The sequence below is a fragment of the Dermacentor variabilis genome, chromosome 9, assembly GCF_050947875.1.
Source record: "Dermacentor variabilis isolate Ectoservices chromosome 9, ASM5094787v1, whole genome shotgun sequence".
Lineage (NCBI taxonomy): Eukaryota > Metazoa > Arthropoda > Arachnida > Ixodida > Ixodidae > Dermacentor > Dermacentor variabilis.
The window spans coordinates 44588570-44612845 of NC_134576.1; the positions used below are offsets into that span (position 1 = coordinate 44588570).

The 24276-nt window shown below is 44.9% G+C and overlaps 1 protein-coding gene across 1 annotated transcript in view; it reads right to left on the minus strand.

Annotated features, from left to right (window-relative positions):
* Positions 1–1595: 1595 nt before the first annotated feature.
* The window catches only part of LOC142557998 (dermonecrotic toxin SPH-like), a 62563-nt gene continuing 39882 nt past the window's right edge, over positions 1596–24276 (minus strand). The window contains exons 3-7 of the mRNA XM_075670169.1: positions 22946–23186; positions 21482–21610; positions 14827–14958; positions 8089–8329; positions 1596–1845 (exon numbers count right to left, since the gene is read on the minus strand). Of these exons, the coding sequence (XP_075526284.1) occupies positions 1719–1845; positions 8089–8329; positions 14827–14958; positions 21482–21610; positions 22946–23186 (870 nt within the window). The 3' untranslated portion in view covers positions 1596–1718. The remainder of the gene's footprint in view (positions 1846–8088; positions 8330–14826; positions 14959–21481; positions 21611–22945; positions 23187–24276) is intronic.

Genomic DNA, 24276 nt, shown 5'->3' on the forward strand with positions numbered 1-24276 from the left:
TTATCGTTGTTTCACTTTGGACAATAACCATGTCTTCTTACAATGAAGTCAACGTGCGCAGGAAGATTTCGTGCCGCATAATTCTGCTCATTCCAAGTTGGTGAAAAGGAGAATAGCAACCCTACATCTTGAATACACGCTTATGATGTCGTGCCCTCACGCCATGCAGGCGAGTTTTGATAACCAGCCGGCGAGATTAATTTCATCCGTCTACCCGTGTTCGTCCCTATAGGAGTGGTCTCAGATGCCTTCCTCCAAAAGATGAAGCAAAAAGTTACCACTTCCATCGAAGAACGCAAGCATATTGTGGTTCTTCACCTCCGGTAGTTATCCCTCCACCTTACATAATCGCAAATAGGCATAATGTGCTAACTGTTTTCTCAGAGCCACGGAAGTTGTCTGGGATGTGTCAGTGTATTAGCTGAATTGGCAAGCTCGGATGCCAGAAGGAACGCACGACGTAAAATATGCCCGGCTGGCGATGTATATGGAATACCGCTACAGTGTTGGAATAACCATGTTGGTCAAACTGGACACTGTATCAACGCGCGAACACAGAAGCATGCACTGTCATTAAAGAAAAAAGGCAACGTGCACTGACCGGCGTATTGCATTGCCTGCAAGTGTAACATAAAAATACTGGGCAGATGTAGTGAAACGTTGGCGCGCTAATTTATGGATGCTTGGCATAATTACTAGGAAAATAGGCAAGTGCATTAGCGATACGTCTCTTTCTTGCGTCAGCATTGTGTCAATCAGTTTCCACTGGTTGACGCAACACTGTTTCTTTTAACTCATTCAACTCACGCATGCGCAGGTGTTGTATTCCTGTGTCTTCACTCTACAAAGAAACAGCTGAAGTTTAGTGCTTGCTCTGTGCTTTCCTATTCTTCTCTACTAAGTATTCGTTTTCTCGTCACGATAATGTATGCCCCCTAGACTTGATCCAACTCGCCTGCCCACATATCTACTGAAGAAAAAAAAGCGCCGAGGTGGTCTGGTCGATAGAGGACTTTCCACACGCAGGCTCCATCGCTTACGCTCAGGCGTCTCGTGCGCGGTTCTAAATCACCATGACACCAGTGGAATGGCTGTCATCTGCTATCACATCAGCACTAGCCCCCGGTAAGAAGAAATGATGCACCAAGCGCAATGCACGAGACGGTACGCAATATTTAAGAGTAACCAAAGAAGAAGTCCATGGATACGAACCATGTATCGAGGTCACAAAAACAAATAAGCGCACGCATCGAGTTCTTCTTCCGTCCTTGAGATGGAGCCTGATTTGCCTTACACGACGACTTTCGCCTTTTTGCACGCCACACTGCAAGCAGAATGTCGGGGAGTGCATCATCTCTGTAAACCGATGTCACTTGTTACACGAAGGAAGCCGGCGTCGAGGTGAACCGGAATAAGCAAAGAAACAGCGCGAATGTTTGCGGCGTGAGAGATAACAGCATAAATGCAAGATTCTTTAGGTATCATTATTTGAGCAATTGTGGGTTCCTTGTCGAGACTCTCGAGGTGCCCTGCTGACGTGTGCACCCGTGTGCGTACATTGCATAAATGAAGTATTTACACTGTAAAGTGAATGATTTGAATTTATTGTTAACATTATCACCTGTAGCTGAATGTAGGATGCAAAAGCGATTAATGCAATCCGAATTGCCTAAGGTTCTTTGTTTTGCTTTAGCTTGAGATTAAAGGACTTGGTGCATTCAAACAATCCGCTTCCATGGGCTATCTTGGGTGGTTGCAAGCCTGTACGTTTTTAAGAATTCATCTTCCTTGAGGATATTGAGAAGCGTTGTCGGCACGTTGGTCATTATGCCGTCGATATTCTTCCTAAAAAAGAAAGAAAGATACAACTGAATGCTTTTCTTATTTTCCCAGGAACCAACACAAATCATTGCGCTATTTTTATTGGGTTTGGTGGTATACTTGTAACTTGTGTGCATGTATTTGCCTAATAGCATGCTCTGTATAAATGTATGATCGCGAAATTTCTGAATCGTAGCTGGCTATGAGATTATTGGTAACACTGAACCCCACGTTTAGGCTTTTTAGGGATTCCGCCACGCTTTTCTGATTCCTGCAGTTTTTTTTTATTCAGATCCAGTCGTACCTCGTCGAAAGAAGTAAGAAAAAATTTAATTGCTTCGCCACAGACAGACAGAAGTCATCGGCCGCAGAAACTTCAACATACATGCAGTCAAAATCATAGTTACGCGCTACTCAAGTTTCTTCAGCCGTGGTTGCAAATTTCACTCCCAAAACTCGGAACTGTGGCGCCTGTTAGCGGCCGGACATGAATGTTTCATTCCGAAGTTGGCTTGTCGGGATGGGAAAGACCGATCAGCTTGTTGGTGGCGTCGTTTCTATCGTTGTAAATATTTCAACCGCTTTCAAGAGCCAGAAATTGGAGCGCCACGTGCTAGGTGTGGAAGTGGTGTGTTAAAATGGCTGTCGAACGTAATCATGCTATTTCTTTTATTGCGGTGATAGCATTGTCGTGTAAACTTCGACCACACTAAGTATTTTCAGCCAGCTGTCATGATGACGGAGACCGACATCGCGTTTATTCCACCAAGTGTACGATACCACTCTATCTGAGGATGCTATTGGGCTGCCCGAAAAGATTTCTCAAGCGTGTTGCAAGGCTCCATTAGTTTTGGCGAGCTGCGGTTTTCTAACGCACATCATAATGCAGGTACGCGGGCGTTCTGCTATTCCCATTCCTCCCCCACTAAAAGCTATCGAGACGTCGACATTAATGCTCAACAGAACGTCATTGTCCATTGAGAGACTTCGGTATTTCTAACCCAGTTCCTCATATTCCATTGCTAGACAGCCATAAAATCACCGCGTCTACTTCCCCGTTCTTATTGCTTATATCCGCAAATGCATGAACTAAACCTTCAAAGTTGATGGGAACGTCGCTACAGGGCAAGAAGCCATGTCTTCATTATGCAGGTGCACAAGTCTGAGGGTGAGCTGCGAATTAAAGGTCATTGGCCCGAGCGCCGACAAAAACGCATCGCCTCGCATGACCCTGCAAATAAATTGCCAAATCAACGCAGACTTTTATAAATATACGTCAGCTGTTGAATTACGGCTTCAGAAGCGTAGCTGCACATTATCAAATTTGTCGCTAAAGTACTTAAACAACCCTAACATGATTTGAGTACTCTGCTTGGCCACAAACGTACAAATTACGCTTAATGTAGCGTTCGAATAATTGTGCGCTGACAAAGCACGGCATTAAAATAAAGATGATACAAAAGCTTCTGTATCAGAGTTTAACTTAGCAACAACTATCATGCCGCACCCATTCACAAAAAAATATACAACCGGTCACTTGGCCCACTAGGCTGAACAATTCCTGCTCAAAATAGCTCACTCAGAAGCTGTCGTAACACTAACAAAAATTAATTCGAGGTAGCCTGGGCCCTGCCATTTTTGTTGTCAACAAAATCTCAGTAAATCTGTGTAAGCCAGGTCTGTTTTCTGTGCACTTGACACTACATAACAATGTTCATCGTGACAATGCGCATCTTTCTGTACTCAACAATGCGCTGGCTGCAACAGTTGCCAGTGCACGATAACGTAGAGGAGCGAGGCGAAGGGGAGAGGAATGGTGGTCGCAAAGGCTCGTTGCCAAATAAATTACTATAGTTGGAGGCATCACGCACAAAGGCAACCTGAATAATTAAAGAGAGCCTTAATTTTCGTTTCTTTTCTCGCTTTGCGTGAATTACTGTCCAGCCGATCCCGGAGACAGTTCATTGAAAACTGCAGCGATGCTGGTGGCAGTGTAATGAAGGATAGTGATTCAGTGTGCCCATACCAACACCAGTCCATAATATTTGTGCTCGCAAGGGTTTCTTCTCTACAAGAAAAGACCCAGAGGCGACGGCCATCGCGATTAGAAACCGGCGTCTGAAAGCGAAATATGGCTTTTCACTGGTGACGGGTCCCTGGTGCCCAAAGTGGACTCACTCCGAATATTTAGGATGTATATCCAGTCTAATGGAGCCAATGGAACCGCACTCAGAAACATCACCGCCAAGACGGAGAGTGCTCTCGGCCTCATCTGCAGGATCGCCAGCAGGCAGCGGGGAATCAAGGAAGACCAATCTGATCCGCATTATACTTGCTTTTGTTCTCTGCCACCTTTCATACTCGGCGACCATGCATAATTGGCATGTTGCAGAGAGGAACAAGCTCAATTACCTCATCAGAAAGGTCTTTAAGCTTGCCCTCGGCTTACCTGTCACCACCCAATCCAAAAACCTGCTCAAGATCGGAGCCCACAACACGCTCGAAGAAATAATCAAGGCACAAGAGCACTCACAGCTGCTCAGGCTATCCAGCACCCCGGCGGGCCGCAAGATACTAGACGAGATGGGCTTCAACCCTGTCGACCAGTGCCCCGTCGCCAAGCGGATTCACAGCGACATCAGGTCTCAAGTGCACATCGCGCCCATCCACCGCAATGTGCATCCCGCAAACAACGTCGGCAGACGTCGGGCCAGGAGTACAGCTCTACCCGAGCATGCCCACCGCAACCACATTGAGGCAAGCTTCGTGGATGCCGCGGCATATGCCATCAAGAGGCATTCGCCGTCTCCATAATCGACTGCAATTCCAGGCTCAGTTGCTGCGCTACGGTACGCACTTCGAGGCCCGCGGTAGCCGAACAGGTTGCAATCGCGCTGGCTGTGCTCGATGGTCGCAAAGAGGCATTACATAGCGATTCCAAGGCAGCCATTAAGTCCTACCAAACCGGGATGGTCTCCCCTCAGGCCCTCCGCATTCTCCAAAGCGCCAAAAGTATCTCTCCGCATTCTAGCACTTGGTTTCCCGCTCACTTGGGGTCGACTGAGGGCTCTCCTTCTTAACCTAACGAGGGCGCGCACGAGGCCGTGCGAGGACTCCCTGACCGCACCGCCGCAGTCCTCCTGCCCCGCGAGGAACCCTTGCTCACGTTCCATGAGGTTACCACACTCTATTACCTGTCAAGACGGACATTCCCCCTCCCGCACCCTGCCTTATGCAGGGCGCGGGCGGTGACCCTTCGACTTTTACAAGCCCGTGCGTATTCTAACCTTGCGGTCCTTCATACAATATACCCTGAAAGGTATCCCAGTGCGGAATGCCCTGCCTGTGGAGTAATGGCAACGTTGGACCATGCGTTCGGGGAGTGCGAAGCCATCGCCTCCTCCTTCAGCGAGGATAGGCAGGCTGCTCTCTTGGGCAGCCCCGAACTCAACGGCCAAACCTTGGCCGTCCAGAGTGCCCGCGATCGGGCCGTGAAGCTCGGTTTGGCGGTCCCTACGTGGGACTAGCCTGGTGGCACGGGGTCTTCCCTGCGTCTTCTCTGGACAAATTAAAGTTGTTTCACTCAGTCACTCATCCGCAAGGGTTTCAGTGTGATTTATAGCGCGGGCTGGTCACGGAGGCAGAACGACGCCGCAGCAACGATACGTCTCATAACATTTAGCCATAGAGCTAACCTATAAGTGTCCGTAGTATCGTATATCAGCAGGTCTAGAGGGAAGCGGTCAGTTCATTTTGAATGTAATCGTGCACTTAAAAACTTACCCTTGGCTTTTTTTCATGTTAGAGCTTACACGCACCCTTTTGCAGACATACTTAAGACACCGTGCATTTGGCAGTACGATGTGGCTACCGCAGCAGTGGCATCAATATCTCGTAGACTATACGCTAAGTTCAGTGTTCAGGCTTATATCGTACCAGTTCGGAAATTTGGCATCGCTTTCAGTTACTGATCCTTTCAATCTGGTAGTGTTATGCGACAAGCGGGCCACCAGAAAGCAAGCAATGACGCTTCCCTTTATAATTTCGCTGCCGTTTGTCGGCTAAAAAATGCTCGAATAGACGTTCATGTGAAATAAGCTGAATTGTTCAAAATGTTTATACCTATTCTTCGTGCGACCTATAAAGAATTTAGTGTAGATTGATGTCAACCATTCTTCAATTCCACTCGAATGTGAGTGCGAAACACTGCCACGTGCGTTTCTTCATCAGGTATGCTGCTTGATTACTGGTGCCGTCTTCTTTTTTTTTTTATGGAGCGATAGCCCGTCACTGGTAGGTATAGTAAAGGATGCCGTGCAGGCCTTATAATGTTTTTGTGGTTGTCGGTAGGCGGACGCTAACGCGTTCGACTGCAGCCTTAAAAAGCTAAGCTGCGTATTGCTGAAGGCGATCTATCCGATGCCGACTGCTGTCTGTAATAGACGCTTTGTTCCCTTCGCGGGTCACAAGTTCGCCCTCCATATCAAGTCCTTTATTTTTCCTTCATCTTCCGCTGAGTTTATGCGTACGCGCTCTACGTGACAACATATTCGTGCCAGATTTAAAGTCGGACGCATGCTGTGCCATAACAAAGTGCTCTAATAATATTCTTGCCGTCATATTTTGCAAAAATTGGAAGCAATGAAAGGAACACCATTGCATAATCCCAACCTTGCAGTGGATTTCACGTATACCTTTGATCCACCGACTTCTCCTGCTCTTGTGGTGTATGAAAACTGGTACACACAATTTCCATTTTCCACATGTCTGATGGGACAATCGCCGAAGATCAGAACAGAACAGCCCCTCCTCTCCTTTGTTTCTCTGGAATGACTGCGTGTAAATGCTGAAGCATGAAACGTATTGGGAGTTTCTAAAATTGCATGATTGAAGAGATTCGGGCATTGTCAGGTCTCAAATACAGTCTCCTATAGACACTGTCCTCAAAGAACTACCGTTGCAGTAACTCAGCGGTTTTGTATTATGCTGCTGGAGAAAACATGATGGGTCCTATTTCTAGCTACGGCCACCTGCTTTAAACGGTAACAGTGTTGAGAAGCCGTCTCATATACTGAGGTCTCAGTGTATGTTGTGCCTGGCGTTCCTTATGGACAAAAGCAGTTTCGCCGACTAGCGTGCCGCTCTAGAGCGCAATCCTCAATTCATCGTATTTTCCTCGTCAATGAGCTGGGGACGAAGCCAGCGTCACCTGAAACCAGTTGACAAAGATTATGTGTCGTGTCTTCGTCTGTTCGACGACTCAGGGCTGACGAAGGAGCTCAGTTGTGGGACCCCAAACTGCAATGGGTCATCGGCCATGTGCGGTTTGTGAACGGCAACGCCAGTGTTTGTGTGCTTTATGCGAAGCTTCGGCGGCCGCCTGTATAATGACAAGGCCCTGCACATACTATTGACAGATGTGCAGGGATACTATTGACCGACAAAGAATCTCCCTTCAAAGTGACCACAATCGCCACATTCTTTGGAAGTGGTGGCGACAGTCAAGACGACAATGGCTACAAGCTGGCCGTTACCGAGAACTACTAATTGCTGCAAAAAGCTATCGCTGACAACTTCCGTGGAACAGCGTCGACCGCAGTGTCATATGCAATCGCGTCTTCATTGCACCGAAGGCGGGTCAATGGTTGGACACTTAAAGCGGAGTCCGGTGGGGTGGCGCGATATCATGGGTGGGATATTGTGGACTGTGCGACATTTGGCCGAGAAAAGGACATTGAATTCCCTCGTCGATCGAAAGAGGCAAATCTACTGCTTAAAAGGGGGAGCTTGGGCCATGTGTAGGGAGCTGCTTGGTCGTTAAAAAACTTCGATATGTAATCACCGACAACCTTCCTACACAACAGTAAAAAGTTTGACATTTAATGGCCAACCGGGCACGTTCTTTGTTAACCTCCCCACCATTCCCTCTTCCTTTCTTTCCAGTCTTGACATGTAATGTTCTCTGAAAATCATGGCACCGTTCTTGTAAATCACCATCATGCAAATCTGCGCATAGGACTTAATTTTCGCATCGCTCAGACGTCGCTTTTGACCTGTCTTTTTCACGGCACCTGACACGACACCAGCCATGGAACCTTCATGGCCACTCAGACCCCCAATTTCGCAACAATGCTGAGGAGCTCACTTTTAGGATAAGTTTCCGAGACCAGGCTGCGGGAGGCAAATACACCTTGATAACCCTCACTGCACTACTATTTTCCGACGCATACGCACTGAAGCGTTGTGAATAACACAAACAGCGTGTACCTGAGAAATCGACGCATGCTGTAGGGACTGTCGACCGTCCACACATATGCCTTGTCCACGTAGTCATGCGTCGTGTTCGCAGCCGTTCGTCGTGACGTCATTGCAATCGTGCGCAAATCCCAGTAGCCGTCAATTACGCAGTTAGTCCAGCCATCACCCTGCCAACGATGTTGCAAAATGCCCAGCTCTTCGTACGTCCCGGCGATGATGTTCAGCAGCTCGTTTCCACTGATGTCAAAACCTGCGAAGTGAATTCTTCGGTGATGATTCTGTCTGTGTTTTACTGAAGCAGCCCAACATGGTAACGTATGCTGATTTTTCCGTTAAGTAATAGAGAGGAGTTTCTCAATGGTTCTCGCGCGGTAATGAAAGCGCGGCGTGCGACGTAGTTGTCGCCACCGAACGTCAATAAAGAACAGTTTGCAAAGCAGCCTGTGTTTGAGACACCAAGATGCTTTGAAATCTATTATTTATTATAAGAATAAAAATTGTTGTGCGTATAGCTCAATCAAATCAAGACCTTCCTTGTACAATTTTATCCAATTTTAGTCAAGCACGGGAGCAGTGGTTGCGGAAGCGAGTGCATCACTTAAATAATATTTCTGCGTTCTGGTGGTCGTGCGGCCACTGCAGAATGGAGCAACGGCCGCACAGTTTCATTTGGTTGCTAGGCCAGAAATTATTTCATCCACCTACCAACGTAGCTCTATTATCCCGTTCAAAGCCGAGCGTGCCTAGTCTAACGTCCGTGGTGCTCGTATCGCCTTCTCATTCGTCTGCTCCTCAAAGCCACCTTAAATACAGTCTACGTGGGTTTGTTGGCATCACGGTAGCAGTGGTTACGGAAGCGAGCTCAAGACTAAATATTAATCCTGCATTCTATAGGTCAGTCACTTCACTAATACCCCTCACCGACAGTTAGCGCTGTTGTATCATTTCAAACCGCTAACGCGGCTGCTTGTCTACTTTTTGTTTATTATTGTGTTCTGCTGACACTTTTGGTAATCCCCCAAATCATCGCTTTAAAAGAGTCGACGTCTGCATTAAGTAGCGACTGGTATTCACTGCCGCATATTTGATATTTTTTTCTGTTTTGTAATATTTGTCTGCCTTATTCGCCTTTCTAGAAAGGCGCTTCTTTTTATTGTTGAATCGTTGTAGGCATTTATTGGACCAAACAATGTTCTTCAATCAAATGCTGTGGACAGGAACCCATGTTTCAATAAGATCTGCGAAATTGTCTCGAAACCTAAACAAGTTCACTTCAATAGTTTGATAGGATTGTGTATCCATGAACGTGTCTGCGTAGGTGACAAATTCGAAGTTATACCAAATAAAGATGGCCCTATTATGGCATCCAATGTACTCAGTGGTGTTATCTTTTTGTTATCGTGAATTTAAACAGACCTTCTATAATTGCGTGATCAGACCGCCCTTCAAGGTGAAGGATGTCGGAACCGATCAGAGCATCACTCGTCAAGATAAGGTCTAGGCTATTAACCGATGTGTATAATGAACGGGTTGTTGAAAAAAGTGAACTTTAGACATACGTGATAGAAATCATGCACTTCATGCTTCGGCGTGAGCAGCGCCAACACATTCCTTGTCCATGCAGTTAATAACGGGGAAATTAAAATTACCCTAAATCACGGGAGTAGAACGTGGAAAAAGCGCGTACACTTAATTTTGAACCTTTCCTTATTGGGGTTTGAACCGCGCACTCTTCTGGGCAACACTGTGTTTTGACCAATTCCTATCGCAGGTTCCGGGCGCAAAACTTTCCGTCCATCTCGAATTCCCATATATGGCACAGATACTCCGGAAAAGGCTCCAGCTGGCGCCCCGGAGTGGTGAGGTACACGCCAGGCTTGGAATGACAGAGGTTGAGTCAGGCAGCGGGGATTATCACCGCCGGCATGAGGACAAATTGAAGCACCGAAAGAACTTCGAGACTCGATGTTCACCGAGTAGCGCAGTGATCAAGACGGAGCACGGCGCAGAAAAACGACCAGAAGATGCGAGAACGTAAGACAAATCAATTCCACAACACGGTGTAGGTTTTGGCTCTGATCCTGCCGTCTAGTCGCATGTGGGAGATCTTGTTCATAAGCAAGCCAGCAAGCCATTGGTAGTAAAGAAATCAGAGATGGCGCTGTTGGTAAAGACTCGACTGAGCTGTCAGTCCCAACTGAGAGTCAGCTGCGCAAGTCTGCGAAAGTCCGGTGACCCCGAGATCGTTACGCACCTCCCTTAATTAATTACTTGTCTCCATCTTGCGGGTTTCCACAGAACTATTACGTCAAGGTTGCTATATCGATATCAGAAGTCAACAGCTGATGACAATTCCTTTTTAGCATTTAGTCGGAGTCATTTAGGCTTCGGAGCTACATTCTCAAGTAACGACGCCAGGACCCGGAAACTGTTTAAAAAGGAATGACTTCAACAAATGTTGTTAGGTCCCGGCTAGCCTGTCAGCCTGCAACAGCGTTCCTAGATATATATACACAGGAAATATAACAGAAAGCAGAAGTGCTGCAATACTTCAAAACTTAATTGGCGGCATGTGTAGTAATCACTCAATTTCTGCACATAATGGCCAGGTAGACATAGTTCTGTTGTTTAGTGTTCCGTGAACACCGCGCAAATCACATTATGAATGGGTACCAACTTGCTCAGTTTTCAGTCCTAATTCAAGGAGGCAACGTTCAACAACAACACGTGCTAAGGGCATCAACGAATGTGACGAGACAGAGCACAGGCTGCCTATTCATCAGTTTCCCGCAAGTGAGCAGCCTGTCTATCTCCTGGAAGAATTGGTTTTGGTCTTAGCTGGTTTGAGTTGTGCAACCCTGGTTTAGACCCTGCAGACGGCGGTAGTACTGAGCCGCGTTTTCCCGCTGAGCGAACGATTGCAGAGTACGCATTTTGTCGAAGTCCGCGGAGCGTTTATTGTCGACAAAGAGGCGGCGATGGCAGAATGGCAAGGATGGCCAGGCAAAGATAGAATGACAACAGCATGGCGGCATGGGTGGCAAGACGACAACTCCATGAGTACAACATGGCAACGATAGCATAACAATGGCGGCACACCTGAGCTTTCTTCGCTGTTTGGTTGCCTCATAGATGTCCAATTGTCTTAGCACCATTCGATCGAAAAGTATGCAGGATGAAGCATTGCTTCTGCACAAATTTCGCAGTTGAGTACGGCGGAAAACGTAGCCCGAAAACGTCAGCCTCAGACGAGTCTACGGGTCATGACTACCGAATTGGTCATAAGCTTTTTCTGGGGATCATTGAGAATTATTCTCAACAGAAATGAATTTTCAGCATCGGCGCCCGTTCCTTTGAACACGTAGTAAAAGAATATATGTGTAAATATGCTGTCAATTCGATGAACGATAAACCAAAATTAGTGAAGAGGAAGCCGGCCAACCTAGACGTAGTAAGGGTACAAGCAGACGGATTCGAGAGCTTTGTCAAGCGGTCGTATAGACTGCTTTCTGTCTCTTACCCCCAGTTTGTATTGCTGCACACTGTACTACAAACTGAAAGTAAAGCGTTGATTGATTGATTGATTGATTGATTGATTGATTGATTGATCGATTGATTGATTGACTGATTGATTGATTGATTGATTGATTGATTGATTGATTGATTGATTGATTGATTGATTGATTGATTGATTGATTGATTGATTGATTGAAAAGAGGCTGGTGCTCGTAAACAAATATGCAGCTTTAGAACCGGAAGATGAGGATAATACAGACTTTATGAATGAAGCCGTAGCGAGGCTGATTTCACAAGCAGCATCTGAGGTACCAGGTGCGACACTATGGGAACCAGTAGGTAAGCTCTCCCAAGTTACAAAGGAATTAATAAACAATAAATCACGAAAGCGTCTAAGTCAAAAGATCGCATAGAATTTGCTGAGCTGTCAGAGCTAATAAAAGAGGAGAAAGTAGGCCATATTCTGAATTATAACGTCGGAAAGATTAAGGAAGCAGCGAAAAAGCACTATAGCGTGAAATTAGTGAGAAAACATAAGAAGGGACAAGGAAAGATGTATGCAGTGGAAGATAAGCCGGGTTCTCTTACCAGAAATTTCAATTATACAGTGAAAGCTGCAGGATTGTTTTATACTGACCTGTACAATACCCTGAGCAGCCAGGCAACCTTCACTGGAAGCACTAATGAACTGGATACAGAAGCTCCTTCTATACCTAGCAATGAAGTGGGAAGGGCCTTGCTACACACTTTCCGGGGAAAAGTGGCAGGAGAAGATAAAATAACAGTCTATTTAATCAAACATGGTGGAAATATTGTGCTTGAAGAGCTGGCGGCCCTCTAAACGTGGTTCCTCACGACTTCAAGTGTGCCAGAAAGCTGGCACAATGCCAGCAATATACTAATCCATAAGAAGGGAGACCTTAAACAAATGGAGAATTACAGGCTTATTAGCTTGCTTTCACTATGGTATAAAATATTCACCAAAATAATTTCTTATACAATCATGGCAACAGTTTACTTCAATCAAACAAGGGAAGAGGCTGGCTTCAAGCAGGGATATTCTGCAACTGATCTCGTCAATGTCATTAATAACGTAATCCAAAAATGTGCGGAATTCAATTATTCTCCAAATATGGCTTTCATAGATAATGAAAAGGCATTTGATGCAATAAAGATAGCAGCATTCATGAAATATTGCGTAATCAACAAGTACAGGAAGCATAAGTGAACATGTCGAAAACTATCTAAAAAGATTAGAAAACTACCTTGTTTATCCTCTAGAAAAATAGAAAATTGCCAGTCAGAAAAAGTATCAACGAGGAGGCACAATATCTCCACTGCTATTCACTACATGCTTAGAAGTAAACTTAGTTTACTATTGTAAGGGTGTACACCATGTAAACGAGTTCTCAATTGATTCTCCGACTCTTGGACCTCTTGTTTTATGCTGAATGTTCAACAACTTCATATATTAATACATTTTGGCTGCTATTTTGAAAAAGTACGCAAGCTATTAGTCATGGAAGGCTTAAGGAAGAGGATCAACGGTCAATATCTTGACAACTTTGGCTTTGCGGATGGAAGTGAGTGGTTTAGCAACACCGCGAACGAATAGCAACGAATGATTGCGGACCTTAATCGAGGAAGTTTAACACTAGGGTTGAAGAATAATGCGCACAGGACAAAGGCAATGTTTTAAACCTGGCAAGGGAAAAATAATTCGTGATCGCCAGGCAGCCACTGGAATTGATGCATGAGTGTGTTTATCTAGGTCGATTATTCACAGGGAACGCGAATCGTGTCAAGTAAATTTACAGCAGGCTAAAGATTGGTTGCAGTGCATACGGCAAGCATTAAATACTGACTTGGAGCTTACCACTGTCTTTGAAAAGCAAAGTGTACACTCATTAGCATTCCACTGGTGTTAACATATGACGCAGAAACTTGGAGGTTAACGAAGAATCTCGGGAGACCAAGTGAAAAACCACGCAAAGCGCGGTGCAACGAAGAGTGTTAGGCGTAAAGTTAAAAGACAGGAACAGAGCGATGTGCATCAGAGAGGCAAATGGCCATAGCCGAAATTCCCCTTTACTATAAGAGCAAAAAGTTGAGCTGTGCAGACCATGCAATGCATGCAGAATGGGTGCCAATGGTAGGGAAGCGCAGCCGAGGATGGCAGATAGTTAGGTGCGGTGATGAAATTAGGAAATTTGCTGGCGTAAGTTGTAATCAGCTAGCGACAATTAAAATAGCAGTTATTGGAGACCACTGCCTTTCATCCTGCATTGGACATAAAGAAAGCCTCATGATGATGATCCCCTGAAATAATGTTTATTATGCATGGCGTAATACTAGCTTTGGCTGCCAGATGGATAGCGAAGCGACAACACAAACAGTGATCAAAAATCCTTCGGTCGCCACAAAAAGAAATTCCACAGAATGCGGCCTCCCAACTTCATTCAGTCTTCTCGCAACAAAACTGAAGAATTGGGGGTTCAGCAAATATTGTCGCATCAGTAAAGAAAATACAACCTTGTTTTTTAAAATACATGAATAAATTATTTATTGTTAAAAATATTAAGAAGTGTATTTGGTAGCTCTCTTCGATGAGGTAAATGCCTTTTAAATAAACTTAAATATGAATATATTTTCGTCAGTGAAAGCCGTAACTTTTCAGAAGGCTTATAAAGTGTGTGTGTGTGGAGGGAGGGGGGAGAGTCCTGGTCAGGTTGGTACTACTACACCGGTTTAAATGTTTGAGAAACACTGGCATAGGGGGTGGAGAAACACGACGTTGCGCCACCTGCTACCAGCGCATCAAAAGCCTCGGACGCCGCAAAGTCCGCGCGCGACAGTGAGTGCGTCTCAATGAGCTAGTTAGCTGTCAGTGGCGAACCCTCCTCGAAACTCTGAACCTTCCTCACCACGGCCCTCTCTCGTCTCCGAGGCTAGCGCCGGCGCTCACATCTCCAAAAGTGTCGTCATTCATGATTGATGTGAAGGCGCGAACATTCGGTGAACCTGGCGAGGACGAACCAGCACGGACTCTCTCGTCCTCGAACCTCCAGCGTTCACGCGCTGTCTTTTCTCTCTGGCGAGGTACCTGGGAGCCGACGCTGAACTATGCAAAATGGCACCCAAAGAAAACCATTCGCCGAAGAAAAAATATTGGTTTCAAAACGACCGCACGTAATAGCCCGTTTTCTTGGTTTAAAGAACTGCCTGCCTTACCTACGTGATCAAGATAGAGAGAGGAATTCTTGGCCCGCTTGAGGGTGTCCAGCGCTCCCGAGAGGATGTCTGCGTTCGTCGTTGTGACTGCAGACAGGATCACGTTCAGCATGCTTTCGGGGGGAATTGCGCCTGATAAGGAATTGAAACGTTATTGAAATAGGTAAAATCTGAATGCAGTTTAACAAGACTGCACAAAATCAGCAGTGATCAAAGCACAAGAAACGAAAACATATCATAATGACTGATAAGTAGATGGCTTAATTGCAAACGTAGAGAAAGAACATTTCCTAAAAAATCAAAACACATTATAGAGGGTTAAGTGACGATGATGAGAACATATGGCGGCGCTGCTTTGATATTCGATGAGGGCAAAAAAAATTTAAATTTGAGAATTGGCTGGTCTAAATTTTTTAGCAACACAAAAACAAAACGTTGTGGCCAAGTATTGGTAGTCACATCCCAAAACTAAATTGTTTGAGTTGTTTAAAATGCGGGGAAGCAAAGAGTAAGTGAATTTAGTGGCAACACTTCTTGCAGGTGCTTGGCCTCGGCGTCCCTTCTACAGCTACTTTTTTTATCATTGAGTGCATATTTCTTAATTATGAAACAAAGAGTCCTATTAGGTTTTTCACGTCGGCTGAAACACGTGCTGCGCCGGAGAATGAAATACGCTCAGCGTCAGACGAATGTCTAAATATTGATTCAACAAAAAGAAAGTGCGACAACCACTGTGGTAATAAGGGGAGTATTTTAATATCAGTACAATAAGAAATGATGGCCTTATATTTAGTGATGGGTATTGTGATATCAAAAAACAGAAAACGCAACGAAAATTAATCCTATATTGAAAACAACCACGAAAATTAAGCCTTCGTTAAGCCGCTGATATTGACAATTTGTTGATCTACACGTGACAACCGCGTGCGGCAGCCTCATAGAACTTTTGTATTCAGCCATATTTACCTCGGCGTTTCGTGTTTAGATTCCACAGAATCACGGTGTGCCAGCTCCTCCAACTAAGGTTTTAGTCCTATGTGAAATCTGCAGTAAATTCTTATCCTCTTCGTAAATATTTTGGTGACTATAAATGGCCTCTCGCTATAAGTTTGTTCCTAGATAACGCCGCTTAATTACCTGGTCGAAATTGCGGCGTCTCCGGGACACGCGAATTTCAAATTTCTGCACCAAAAAGAAGCTTTATTCGCATTTCCAACTTCACATTACAGCAAGCCCATGAAAACGTGTCATTCTCTCAATGTAAAAACGACGCGCTGCACTTAAGCTTCTGACGTTGCTTCATGTCTTAATGTACGAGATGTTTGCCTGACTAAACCAGCATGAATCGCATTATAATTGTTTTATATGAAATTAAAACTACCGAAATCAGTTCTACCCCATAATGTTGTACAAAACGGGAGAGGGGGAGTTTTAATAGGAGAAAGGTGGAGAAGCCAGCCTCAGAATTGTGACTGTACGATGCTGCTCTGCTCAAGGTTTTCTGGGGAATGACAGTAACAGGGAAGGTATATATCGCAATAATCTCCGTGTGAACATTGTCACGTGGTAGTGCCGTATAAAGTAGCAATAATGTGAAAGACGAAACTAACTTTTATTGGGCGAACCTGTGCCCACAAAGGCAGGATACACTTAAAGCACAACGACAGCGGCGAACACAGTCGGGCCATCGTCAAAATTTGATCAGCGGGTCAAGCCCGTCGCCTTTTATACATCAGTGGTCGAACGTTCCAGATTAATCGCTGGGACCCGCATGTCTTACACAAAGTTCTAGACCATTCGTGTCACGTGATGAAATCAGATAACACAAGGTTCGGTAAAAACAGAAAGCAGATAGACCCATCCATAATTTTCGAGAAACTTCCAATACATGGAGGCGCGTCCTGCGCTGTGCAATAACATTTTAGGCAGTGAAACGTCGTCGTCCGTTAGAGATGTACAATTACACGTGTCAATACCCCCTCTTAAAAAGCATCGACCCGATGCTGCAAACACACGAAAGTAATAAACAAAAACACCCCTAGCAGAGAAACAACAAAATAAGGCAGTTCGTCAGCGTGCGTAAAAGGGCTTAAGACGCACCACGTGGACCACTTCAGATCGTGCGCAGCGCGGCTGTGAATGCCAAATGCAGTCTGGCACGACCTCATAGTCCTGTTCCCCAGTACGTCGGATAATCTTCTAGGGTCCGAAATAGCGTCGCAATAGTTTCTCAGTGAGTGCTCGTCGGCGTATCGAGGATCAAACCCACAAGTTCACTGAGATGGTACTCCACGTAGCGTCGTCGCAGATTGTAGTTTCGGCTGTCGGTATGCTTCTGGTTCTTCATCCGTAGGCGGGCGAGCTCTCGGGCTTCTTCGGTGCGCTGTAGATAGGCAGCGACGTCAAGATTCGCTTTGTGAGTGACGTGCGGCAGCATGGCGTCGAGAGTCGTCGTCGGGTTCCTGCCGTAAACCAGCTTGAACTGGGTGATCTGTGTTGTTTCTTGCACCACCGTGTTGTAAGCGAAGGTTACGCACGGCAAGACGGCATGTGTTCTGGTCTGGTGTTCGAAGTCTACGCACATTGCTAGCATGTCGGCGAGGGTTTTATTCAGGCGCTCCGTAAGACCATTCGTCTGCGGGTGGTAGGCATTTGTCCTCCTGTGCCTTGTCTGACTGTATTGCAGGATGCCTTGGGTGAGCTCCGCTGTAAAGGCCCTTCCTCTGTCGGTGATAATGATTTCTGGGGCGCCATGTCACAGCAAGATGTTCTCGACGAAGAATTTAGCCACTTCGGCTGCGCCATCTATCAGCAGAGCTTTAGATTCAACGAAGCGGGTGAGATAGTCAGTTGCCACGACGATCCACTTATTTCCGGATATTGACGTCGGAAACGGTCCCAACAAATCCATTCCGATGTCCTTAAATGGTCGGCAAGCAGGTTCAATTGGCTGTAATACTTCTGCTGGCCTTGTCGGTGATGTCTTGCGTCGCTGACCGTCTCGACAAGTCTTGGCGTAATGGGCGACGTCGGCGGTCAGATGCGGCTCGTAATACCTTTCCTGTATCCTCGATAGCGTCCGGGAGAATCCGAGTTACCCTGCGGTCGGATCGTCATGTAAGGCGTGCAGTATTTTTGGACGTAGCGCTGACGGAACAGTAAGAATTAGTTGGCGCGGACTGGTGAGAGGTTTTTCTTCACGAGCAGGTTGTTTTTAAGCGTGAACGAAGACAATCCGCGCTTAAATGCACTGGGGACAACGTCGGTGTGCCCTTCCAAATACTCGACGAGGCTCTTTAGCTCCGGGTCTGCTCGTTGCTGTTCAGCGAAGTCTTGCGCACTTATTATTCCAATGAAGGCGTCGTCATCCTCGTCATCTTGCGGCGGCGAGTCGATGGGGGCGCGTGATAGGCAATCGGCATCAGAGTGTTTTCGTCCGGACTTGTAGGTTACAATGATGCCGTGTTCTTGTAGTCTGAGGCTTCACCGCGCCAGCCGTCCTTAAGGATCCTTCAAGTTCGCTAGCCAACACAACGAGTAATGGTCGCGGACGACTTTGAATGGCCTGCCATATAGGTAAAGGCGAAATTTTGCTGTAGCCCAAACGATGTCTAGGCATTCCTTTTCGATCGTAGAATAATTGCATTCCGCTTTTGACAGTGACCGGCTAGCGTAAGCTATCACCAGTTCAAGTGCGTCTTTCCTCTGGACTAGGACGACACCGAGGCCTAGGCTACAGGCGTTAGTGTGGATATCGGTATCGACGTCCCCGTGGAAGTGCGCAAGTACCGGTGGCGACCGCATGCGTCGTTTGAGTTCTTGAAATGCGTCGGCCTGTGGCGTTTCCCATGTGAACTCGACATCACATTTGGTTAGACGTGTTAGCAACTCCGCGATGCGAGAAAAATCCTTGACAAAGCGCCTATAGTAGGCACACATGCCAAGGAATCTACGCACTGCCTTGTTGATGGGCTGCGGGAACTGTGCGATGGCAGCTGTCTTCTGCGGGTCGGGGCGGACTCCAAATTTGCTGATGACGTACCTAGTAATAGAAGCTCATCTTAGGCGAAGCGGCACTTTTCCGGCTTCAGAGTGAGCCCTGATGACTTGATGGCCTCTAATACTGTTGCAAGCCGCCTAAGGTGACCATCGAAATTTTCTGCAAGGACGACGACGTCCTCCAAATAAACAAGACAGGGCTGCCACTTCAACCCGCGCTGGAATGCTGCAGGCGCCGAGCACAGTCTGAATGGCATGACCTTGAACTCGTAGAGGCCGTCTGGCGTGATGAAGGCGGTCTTTTCGCGAGCTCTCTAGTCGACTTCTATTTGCCAGTAGCCAGACTTGAGATCGATCGACGAAAAATATTTAGCGTTGCAGAGTCGATTCAGTGCGTCGTCTATCTGTGGGAGGAGGTATACGTCCTTCTTCGTGATCTTGTTAAGTCGACGGTAATCGACGCAGAAACAAAGGGTACGTTCCGTCCTTTTCATTCACCAAGACTACAGGAGGAGGAGGAGGAGGAGGAGGAAAAGCATTTATTAAATATAGAAAGGACAAGATGCTCACGGGCTTTTCCACGGCTGGATGATGTCGCCGAGCAGTATTTCACCGACTTGTTGCCTCATAGCTTCACGTTCTCGCATCGAAACTGGGTAAGGGCTCTAGTGGAGCGGCTGAGCGCACTCTTCGGTCATTATGCGATGCTTTGCGGCTGGTCACGTCGAAAAGCAGTCTTTGTATCGTTGAGGTATACTTCGAAGCTGTTGCTGCTTAATCATGGGGAGACTTGAATTTATGTCGAAGCCTGGTTTGTGATCAATTTTGACGCCTCCTCAGTTAATACTGCCTGTTTTAAATAGGTGTTGTTTCGAATGAACGTATAAATCGGAATAAATAGAACTTCATAAGTGTTTTCATTTACATAATATAAATCGTACTGAGAGAAACACTGTGATGAACCGCTTCTGGAGTTGTCAACTTCCTACTAAAGCTTTCGCAAAAGCACAGAGCAAGAAAACAAGAAAATTATTGAATTGATCAAGTATGTGTACAACTGATAAAAGCTAAACTTCCCAGGACAAGTATATAAAGTAAGAGGAGGTTTTAGCTCGGAACATCCCGTCTAAGCGCATGTGTATGAAAAAAACGTTTTTCTCGACAACCCCTGCACGGAATTTGAAGACTTTCGTTAAATTTAAACCAAAAAGTTAACAGCTATACTGTAAAGGAGGGACATTTAATTTAGGCCATGGCAGTTTTTATTAAGCTTATAAAAATCACTAAGTTTAGAAAAAAAAGAACTAAAGTTTACATCTCTTTAGCTCAGAAACGAAAAAGGATATTACATTCTCGAAAGCGCATTAAGTGGTGCATCTAAAGCGGACGAAATTGACATATTGCACATTCCTGTGAGGTATATTCATTATTTAAAATGTGACTTTCGCTACACGTTTGTTAACATTGTATGAAACGTACGTAAGCTGTAAATGAGTAATAACATTTGTTCACTTTAAATGCTCGAACGGTTGCAGTTTACAGAAATGCATTGTCTGTTTTGGGTGCAAAGATACAAATTTCTAAGCTTCATGCCCCTATGTTTTTTTTCATACTTGCCGGTTTTGGGCAATTCTTATAAAACCATTAGGAAGCTAAGCCAAGCTTCTGCTTCTACAGTCACTATAATTTAGCCTTTTCTCCTAAATAAAACCAATTTCACTCAAATCGTGCCAGGTTAGCGTCAGAGAAACATGTTTGCGTTTTACACGTATTTTCATAAGCGGCATCGAACGTGGGCACGAGATAGAACTTTCTCTAAATTACAACCAGAAATGTCAACCAGCAAACCAGAATCGCTGATCTCTCTTGTCCGCGAGGAAAAACTAGAAGACGAGAAAAAATATAAACACTGCAAATAAACCACGATCTGCAGTTTAAATTTCCTCGACGAAGTAAAAAATTCACTGAAATAAACATAGTAACAAAACTTTTATAATCTAGAACAGTCACAGCTAAACATGAAACGTATGCAGCAGAAAATAACAACGAGCAAACAGTTTGCAGTGCACACTTCAGCACCTTAGAAAGTTGCAAGTAAGCGTTTCCGGTTACTATTCTTATTAGTCAGGTTTCGCTGTCCTCATTTCACTGTGCATCTGCATCAAGTAACAACTCGAAAAAATATCTGCCTTCTTCTAATTGCATATTCGGTACCGGTTTCTGTAGGCAACACCATACGAGGAGTACGATTCATTGTTCTTATTAAAATATAGAGGACATGAAATGCAAGCAAAGAAAAAAAAAACAGTTATGAAAAGTTAAATGCGTTAGCAAAAGAATTTGTTAGATATTATGCAACTTATCACTGTGCAGAAATAGATATTGCACCGCAGGTTAAACCAGATATTTTCTTGAAACAAACTGGTAATATAATTCCCTTAATAGTATAGTAGGTGACCGTATTACTTTTCTACATGCGAATTGCTCGCACGCGTTATGAATGCTCTCGTGGAAATCATAATAGTAACTGATTGCAAGGCGCCGCGCCATAAACACTACTAAATGATAAGAACCATTTGCATTCATTCAGGTGCAGAACATGCAAAGATCATGAATCTTGTAAAAGATGAAGTGGCCAAAGAATGTATGGACGAACCATTGTTCCATAGGTAGCGCATCAAGTTATTTGCCAGGCTGACACCGGCCTCGTATTTCCTGCCAGGGGGAAGGTTGCCGCTCTTCGTGTCGATGTAAAGAAGCTGCAACTTGCCGGCGAACTTGCCACCTTATGTTGATGAGAACACGAGAAATCCAAAAGTGGTGTTTCCAGTGACACAGTTCTCACTAAATAAACATGGCACACTCGTAGCTGAACCTCATTTCACACAAAACTACATGCGGTTTACGACAATTGGTCAAATCATCTTACGACAAATCAACACTGTTAAATTTGCAGCTCAGTATGGGCATTTATATTATTTATTTATGTAATGTATTCGTTTATATAATTAATTACTTAATGTATTTACTAATTTGTTACCCTTGGGCTCAAGCACTGCGGACAACTAAATATTACTACAGGCATAGTACCGCACCAATTGAATGCAGAACTTCCTATACTAAGTAAGGCCTTTTCGTTTTGTCTTACTGCCCTACAAGGGCAGGCCCTACAGGATATTCACATCCGGGGTTACTGTACTAACTGAGGGCGTTAGCCCGGACGCTCTCACCAGGCAAGGAGAAAACAACTAAATGTTATGCTGTATCACTTAGGAGCGTCGCGTTTATTTGGGATGCCCGACGAATGAGACATTAGCCTCAACTGGTGACAAATATTGGGAGGTACATACGCAAAACAGAAGTTTCTAGAAACCTACTCCAGCAAGATGTTAGTTAGGGAGAGTTAGTACTACACTTTCAATACATGGCAGGACCAAACAGAAAGATGCAACAGACTGTCTTGTTCCGATCTGTTTCCATGGACGAACATTAAAAAAAGAAATAGGAAATGCTAACAAAACAACTTGAATTATGCTACAACTGTCCTGCAGCTTTTTATGTGAATGCGCAGGAGGTGCACAGACAATAAAAATGCATTCATTAAAATGCATCTAATTACACGTTTGCGGTTGGAAATTACCATGCACTCTGTGTAAACTTTGGAGAAATCCTTGAATACTACGAGAAACTCACTGTTCTATGCTCTTTTAGAAACCGAAAACCTCTGCAAAAGCGTTGCACCGTCGGCTATTCGCGCTACAGGGCTAGTAAGTTAGGCCTAGAAATATGTGTGGTAAAACAAGTATGAGAGCTTCATCCACGAAACGTACCGCAAGACATCTCACACAAGATTTATCATTATCAGACAGCTTGTGATGTGAGGATATGGTCTGCTGCTCCTTTTTTTCCGCAACGACTTTTTTACAGGTGCTTTCTAGTATAGCACATCTTTTTTGAGAGGCTCGTGCTGCGTGAGCACGCAATAAGCAAATATTGCAGTAGGAAGCTAACTTAGCGATCAAGCTTTACTCAGGCTATTGGCTGTGATTGGCCAATAATTCTGTGCGTGTTGAACTAAGGTTCAAGCACTTGATCACTTTCGCGTTTCTTGCATACTGACCTTCGTTGACGGCGTCCCTCAGATACGACAGGTACTCAGTAATTTCGGCGGATTTTTCGCAGTCGCGACCGCAGTCGCAGAGTGCGCCATGATAGAACTTCAGCGCCGTCCCGTCGGAGGCAAACCTGAGGTCAGCCTCGATTGCATTCACGCCCTGTGCCACGAAGTCGTCCACTTCTGCCAAGCTGTTGGCCATGTGACCGAACACGTAGAAGGGACGAGGTCCTATAGACGCAGATGCCTGCAAAGCAGCAAAGCAGCAGCAAAAGTTATTTGCTTTTAGTTATTTATTCACAAACGGACGTAACTAAACTAGAATCGCTTTGTCGACATCGCATGATATTTTGAGGGTATCGTGGGTCTATCCTTATCCCCTCTCCAAAGCTGACAAAATCGAAATTGCAAAGTCCCCACATACGAAGCATATGCGAAAGTCGGTAAGCTGGCTCTACTACCACAACCACCATGTTACCGTTAGCAGTATTGTCAAATCTGGGATGGGGGCGTCTTTTAAAAGCGTCAACAGTGTAGGAAACGAATGGCGACAGGAAGCATGTTCCCACGCCACATGCTTACACATTAATTGCGATTTTTTGGAGGCATAAGATACCGCAGAAATTTCCCACAACAGCTGCTTGCTTTTTCTCCTGTTTGCGAATCTACGCTTCAAAGAAGTACGAGTAATTAGGTGAACAGGGATCTTACTCCATTTCTAACAAATTACGGAAAATAATTGATGCTATCTTAAAATATATTGGTCTTTGTTGCTAGAAGTACTTAGTATATATGTGGTTATGCTATCTGCATAAAACTATTCCACGTTTGTTATATTATTGATGTGCTGTATTGCATTCTAAAAAGTTCTTTCTATGACTTTGCGGATTTCTTTAGAAGATATTTCTCATTTAAATTTTAAAACGAGCTTTAGTCACCTCTAAAGGAGATCAGTACCACTTTCTACGTAATAGTAATAATAAAAAGAAAGATATTCGAAACAAGAAACAACGTCATAGGTGTAAAAATGAGAAAGAGCCGAGTTATATAACAGACTAAGTTAACTACATATGTAGTGATCGGTATGGTGATTGGGAGAGGTTAAAGAATGTTTAAAAAATAGGCCCATTAGCTTACCTTCAGTATTACATAAAATAGTCACCAAGATAATCTCTAATATAATAAGGGCAACACTGGACTTTAGTCAACCAAGAGAAGAGGCAGGTTTCAGGAAGGGATACTCTATAATGGATCACATTCATGTCATCAGTCAGGTAATCGAGAAATCTGCTGACTACAATAAGCGTCTCTATATGGGTTTCAAAGATTACGAAAAG